Source organism: Erythrolamprus reginae, chromosome 3, assembly GCF_031021105.1.
Source record: "Erythrolamprus reginae isolate rEryReg1 chromosome 3, rEryReg1.hap1, whole genome shotgun sequence".
NCBI lineage: Eukaryota > Metazoa > Chordata > Lepidosauria > Squamata > Dipsadidae > Erythrolamprus > Erythrolamprus reginae.
Genome location: NC_091952.1, coordinates 232,813,322 through 232,819,822, shown reverse-complemented (window position 1 = coordinate 232,819,822; position 6,501 = coordinate 232,813,322). Strand labels below are relative to the sequence as shown.

Here is a 6,501-nt window from a genome sequence, read left to right as displayed (position 1 = left end):
TCCTCGCCTCAAAGAGACACAATTTCTCTATCTGTTTACTCTTACTGAACATCCAAAATGTACTATTTAATTCTATGTATGCCATATGTATACATACATATTACATATCACATACATATTACACACAGGCACACAAAAATATATATTATCTACTATATAAACTGTATAAACTGTACACACACACACACACACACACACGCCTATCTTCTAAAATGATACACATTCAATCTTATTTACTGCAATAGGAAAAACATATCCAGAGCCCAGAAGGAAAAAAAAGAAAAAAATTCAAAAAATTTCTACTGGTTCTGCTTACCTGACCATACCCGTTGTTGGCCATCACTGCCCTTAGACCTTCTTTTCATTAAAGTAAACATATCCACTCCCTGCAACCATTCTTCATATGCCTAGCATTCAGTCACTAATCATCTTCGCTGCTCTTCTCTGCATTCTTTCTAGAGTCTCAACATCTTTTAAATTGTGGGAACCAAAACTGGATGCAATATTACAACTGTGGTCTTATCAAGGCATTATAAAGTAGCATTAACACTTCACATGATCTTAATTCTATCTCTCTCTTAATGCAGCCTAGGACTGTGTTGTCTTATTTGGCAGCTGCAGCACACAGCTGGCTCATATTTGAGTGATTGTCCACTAGGAGACTAGATAATTAAATGTTTTTGTGTCCTATGTTCTAAACTCAATTATCTGGAATCATTTCTACTAGCAATGCCAAGGACTGAAATTGGATATGTTTTTTGCATATACCCTTAGAAAATTCACTGTTGATTGAAAAACCGTGGAAATCAACTTAAGATGTTGCTCATAATTTTAATATTTAACACAAAGCAAGGAAAATGTTCATTTTATAGCTTGTTATAGCACCATCATCTCATTAAAAAACTGTCCATGCAAAAATGCCTATGTGTGAGAAATGGTAAAGGAGAGATATCAACCACAGTGATACCTCTACTTAAGAACATCTCTAAAAAAAAATTCTAGATAAGAACTGGGTGTTCAAGATTTTTTTGCCTCTACTTAAGAACCATTTTCTACTAAAGAACCCAAGCCCAGAAAAATTTCCCAGGAAATTTGAGAGCGGTACGAAGGCCCGGCAAGTTTCCTGCTATTCCCCCTTTAATCCCGGCCAACTTGGGCTTCTCTGGGCTGCCAGAGGAGCCTTTTGGTGGTGCTTAAGGAGGCTTTGGCAGCCCAGAGCGAACAGAGCATTTTCCTTTCTCTGGGCACTTGGAGAAGGGAATAAACCACTTCGCTGTAGTGACTCCCTTGCGCTGCCTCCCATACACCCGGCACGAGGTTGCCTCCCAGAGCATCTTGGTGCAGAAAGGCAAAAGGGAGTGTTTTGCCCCAGCCAGATCAACTCAGCTTCAGCCAAACTTAAAAGGTGCTGGCTACAAAGAGAGCAAGTGAGAGGACAGGTGAGCTCTTCAGCATGGGAAGGAAGAGGCAGCAGGTAGCATCAGCAGCAGCCGCCGCCGCTGCCTTTCAGTCAAAGGAGCAGGAGGTTCCCTCTTCTTGCCTGCTTGTGTTTATCTCTCTGGCGCAGTGTATGGGAGGCAGCCTCATGCCGGGTGTATGGGAGTCCCTCTTTTTCTTTTAAGCTTTAAAGTTTTGGATTCATTTGATTCCCGTCACCTCACCTTCTTCCTTCGGCAGGGACTGTCCTCCTCCTTTTCTTCTTCCTCCTCCTCCCACCCAAATTCCGAGCTTTGATTTCTTTCCTAATGGGTTTCACACATTATTTGCTTTTACATTGGGAAAAATTGCTTCTACTTAAGAACATTTCTACCTAACAGCCTAGTCACAGAATGAATTAAGTTCTTAAGTAGAGGTACCACTGTATTTTGTTTTGGGTCTGCAGGAAAGAAAATAAATAGAAATAATATTAGTTGTTCTGAAAAGCAAAAGAGTAAGATAATAAGAACTGATATGATAAAACCACCTAAGCTGGAAACCTTAAATTGTCCAAAATCTTATCTTTAAACACTTACTTGAGAATTGCAAATATGTTTATTAATTGCATAAGCTTGCATGGTGATAAGGTTGAAACCATTGAAGACTTTGCTATATTATAGCAATTAGCTCACAATTAGTTAAATATAAAGTATGCTGTAGATTCTTACTATCTGAAAATCATATTTTCATATTAATTTAGAAAAGTGGTATTAAGTTTGAATAAAACTAAGTGATAAAATTTATAAGGCCAGATTAAAATTAGGGTCCACTTGAATAGCGAGTAGTCTACTTTCTCAACATTTCAATTATTCATATTGCTTTAGCATTTATAATAAAATAAAATATAATATTACATATAAAAACAGATTGTGACTTTCTTATTTGCTATTACAAAATATGATGATTTGAAGATCCACAGGTATAGTTTATAGCAATAAATTTGTATGCAGCTTTTATGCTGAAATTTGAAATGGCCATAAATGCTATAAAAAATTAGTTGTTCAATAAAAGGAAGGCAGGATAATATAGCTAATAATATATAGATTCTGCTGGGGTTAAATTTGTTTTTGTAAAAACCAGGAAGAACACAATATGTTTCATATTGATATTTTATTTATATAAATCCACAAAGATCTTTAGAACAAGAAGGGCTATATTTACCTGAATTAATTGACTAGGGTAGCCAGAGGATATTTGGCTTTCAGAGAGCAAAAGGGGAAAAAATCATTGTTTTAAATATTCAAAGCAAAAGAAAAAAAATCATTGCTTTAAATATTAGTGGAATTTTTAAATTATACTGCTCTAAGCGTTTCCACAACACATACCCAGAATTCTTAAATTAAGAGTTAGAATAATGAACCATGGTGAAGGGCCTTCTCTGACCTTCTGAGATTTGGATGATTTTTTTGTTTCCATGCATGATTTTGCTTCCTGAGTATGCACAGAAACAAAATATTGCCGGGACACAAGCCCTCACCCATCAGTTACCCAGAGCTACATGTGCATCACCATTTTCCTGGCTTATTAAAAAAGACTGAGTCTGCTTTCTGTCGTTAAGAGCATGTTTCTCCATTTCTCTCTTTGGGGAAATAAAATATTCTGCATTTTCAATATTTCATGAATTATTTCATTCTCAGGGTAAGGGGGGCTTCCCACAATATATTTGCTCATCAGCTTCCTATTGCAAACCAAAGGATCCAAGGTTCAATACTTAACGAGTCTTTTTTTGTTCCTAATATTTCCAGGTTGGTGGTTTGATGCCTGTGGCCCTTCCAATCTCAATGGGATGTTTTATTCAGCTGGGCAACACCATGGAAAAATAAATGGGATCAAATGGCATTACTTCAAAGGTCCAAGTTATTCATTACGTTCTACAACGATGATGATCGATCCGTCCCTTGGACTTTTAAAGATCAGAGAAGATAGTGGCCGTCCAAAAGACACCTTATGTAATCTTTAGAAGCAGAAGGTGGAAACACCCTGAAAATACTGAATTCCAACATGCTAACTGTCTTCGGATCTTATTTCCCTGGCTGCAGTAAACAAACACAAGTCACTGTCCAGCCGAGGGACAGGTGAAACTGTGGATTATGAATAATATAAAATAGCTTTTGTGGCTATTTCAGTGGACAACTTTAAGGTTTGATTGCCACAAATGAACTGGTATCTTTTAACCAAAGCCTTTTGTTGTTGTTGTTGTTGTTGTTGTTGTTTTGCTTTGATGAAGAGGATTTTTTTAAAAAAATATAGGACATGCAAACCAAGTGGCCTTTTGAAAAAAAACAACAACCCAGAAATAGAGTCTAATGGATGGCAGAAGTTCTTTGTCTGTCGGGAAAATGGGATCAACTCAATGCAGAAGCACAACTGCTATTTATTTGTAGTCCCTTAAAATGCAACTGTGGCCTTACAACCTGGCATCAGAAAATATGATTGACATCAGAACAATGTGGTGTGTATGAGTCATTTCTCATTAAACCTATTTGAGACATGGAGTATCCTTCAAAGAGACAACAAATCAAGTTGGACAGAAAAATAAGAACAATATGGCGAGAATGGTCAATTGACCTGTATGGCTAGGCTAAAATTGGTCAATCCAGACAATTGGATTCTTTCAAATATTTCAACTATGTTTGATAGCATGATAACAAAAGGAATTGTGATTTTTTTTCTTTCTGACTGCTATAGCTTCACTTTGCTTTATATAACATTTCAGTAGGAATGTCCTATGTAAAACAAAGAAAAAGAAAAGGCACAGCTCTTTAAAAAAAATGCAAAATCAAGGTTATTTGTACATAGATCTATGACATGGATACACAAATACAGAAAATATGCAAATATCATAACCATGTATTAACTGGATTAACTTTATCAGTTTTGCTGGTTTGCATGTAAATGTTACTAGTAAATTGCTAGACTTTCACATCTGTTATTCAACCTTCATTGGACTGATTAGGCTGATTGTGACTATAACCTCTGATTTATGGGACATTATAAAATTATACATCACAACACTTGTGAAAATGTTAAGGTTTGCAATTAATAGCAAACATTGTTCTGAATTCTGAATTTTTACATTATCAAAAAAAAAATAAGTTTTCAAGTTGACATAACTTGACATGATACAATCATTTCTCCAAGCCCTTCAATATGTTGGACTATGAAACTGTCTAAGGAACATTTATTACAAGCCTAGTCGTGCAGGGAGTTATGAAGACATGAATTCCCTGTTTCAAGATAGCAAAAAACATACTGTAAAAAGTTGCCCAGGAAACAAGTGAAGTTATTTCCTATCTATTATTTACACCTTTGGACAGTGGGTTGGAAATTAAAGAATCCAAAAGAAGAAAGAGATCACAGATATGGATTGCAAATGCCCTGAATGGAAAGCAGTTATAATTGAGTGGATTAATTTAAATGGGAAATTATTTAAAATGAGTAGGACTAACATGTAGTTCCCTAGATCAGTGTTTCCCAACCTTTTTTGAGCCGCGGCACATTATTCATATTTTCAAAATCCTGGGGAACATTGAAAGGGTGGGTGGGGGGTGGGGGGTGGGCTAAAGAAAAGTTTGGACAAAAAAACCCTCTCTCTTCCTCCCTTTCGCTCTATTTCTCCCTCTTTCTCTCTTTTCCTTCCTTCCCTTCTTTCTCTCCATCCCTCTTTCTTTCTTCCTCTCTTTTTTGCTCTTTCTCTCTCCCTCCTTCCCTTCCTCTGTCTTTCTCTCTTGCTATCTCTTTCTTGCTTTTTTCTCTCTTTCTTGCTCTCTCTCTCTCTTTCACTGTCTCTTGCTATATGTCTCTTTCTTTGCCTCTCTTGCTATCTCTCTGTCTCTCTTGCTATGTCTCTCTTTCTTTCTTTCTCTCTCTCTGCCTCTCTTGCTATGTCTCTCTTTCTCTCTCTTTCTCTCTCTTTCTCTCTTGCTATGTCTCTCTTTCTCTCTTGCTATGTCTCTCTTTCTTTCTCTTTCTCTCTCTGCCTCTCTTGCTATGTCTCTCTTTCTCTCTTGCTATGTCTCTCTTTCTTTCTCTCTCTCTCTGCCTCTCTTGCTATGTCTCTCTTTCTCTGCCTCTCTTGCTGCCTCTCTTTCTCTCTCTGTCTCTTTCTCTGCCTCTCTTGCTGTCTCTCTCTCTGCCTCTCTTATATGTCTCTCTTTCTTTCTTTCTCTCTCTCTCTCTCAGCTGACTGCAAGCGGGAGCCCTGACGGCAGCTGGACGTGCTGTTGGACGCCGTATATGCCAAGCCCGCAGCGCCAGCAGTACGGCGTCCAGCAGCACGTCCAATCGCCACCGTCAGAGCTCCCACTTGCAGTCAGCTGAGAGAGAGAGAGCTCCCGCCGCCTGGAGCTCCCTCTCGCCGCCGCCATCTCCCCGCGACTGCCTGCGGCCGCTGCAGCCACCCCCCCCACTCCCCCCGCCAGTGCCCTCCCGCCGGGCCCCAAAGGACACTTGCCGCCGACGCCAGGGCCCGGCGGGAGGGCACTGGCGGGGGGGACCGGGGGGGGTGCGGCTGCAGCTGGGAAAGGGAAAGGCGCAGGGAGGGAAGCTGCCTGCCCGCCTGCCTCGGGGAGCCGCGCTTGCAGCTCCAAACCAAAAGGGCAACCCCCGCGCGCTCCCCAGCCCCGGCCCGCCTCTCCGGCCCGGCCCGCGCTCTCTCCTGTCCTCTCCTACCCGATGTCGTGGTTTCCGGCGCTCTCGTGCTAGGCCCCAAAGAAGGAAGGCGGGAAAAAGGCACGAAGAACGAAGCTCTCCTTCTTCTTCCTGCCTTCCTTCTTTGGGGCTCAGCAGGAGAGCGCCAGAAACCGCGGCATCGGGCAGGAGCCGGGGGACAGCTGCGAGCGGGCGCTCCAGGTCGGCACCGGCAGCGCCCTGCCCAGCTGGAGCTTCCGTAGCTCTGCGGCACACCTGCCAGTGTCTCGCGGCACACTACTGTGCCGCGGCACACCGGTTGGGAAACGCTGCCCTAGATCATTATCTAGATGGTGCATGTAATCCCGAATTCGGAGATTTGTAAGATTGTGGGTT

General features: G+C 41.0%; 1 protein-coding gene across 1 annotated transcript in view; it reads left to right on the top strand.

Moving 5' to 3' along the window:
- Window positions 1–4,399, top strand: part of ANGPT1 (angiopoietin 1) — a 185,700-nt gene extending 181,301 nt beyond the window's left edge. The window contains exon 9 of the mRNA XM_070748213.1: window positions 3,222–4,399. Within this exon, the coding sequence (XP_070604314.1) occupies window positions 3,222–3,436 (215 nt within the window). The 3' untranslated portion in view covers window positions 3,437–4,399. The remainder of the gene's footprint in view (window positions 1–3,221) is intronic.
- Window positions 4,400–6,501: the final 2,102 nt, after the last annotated feature.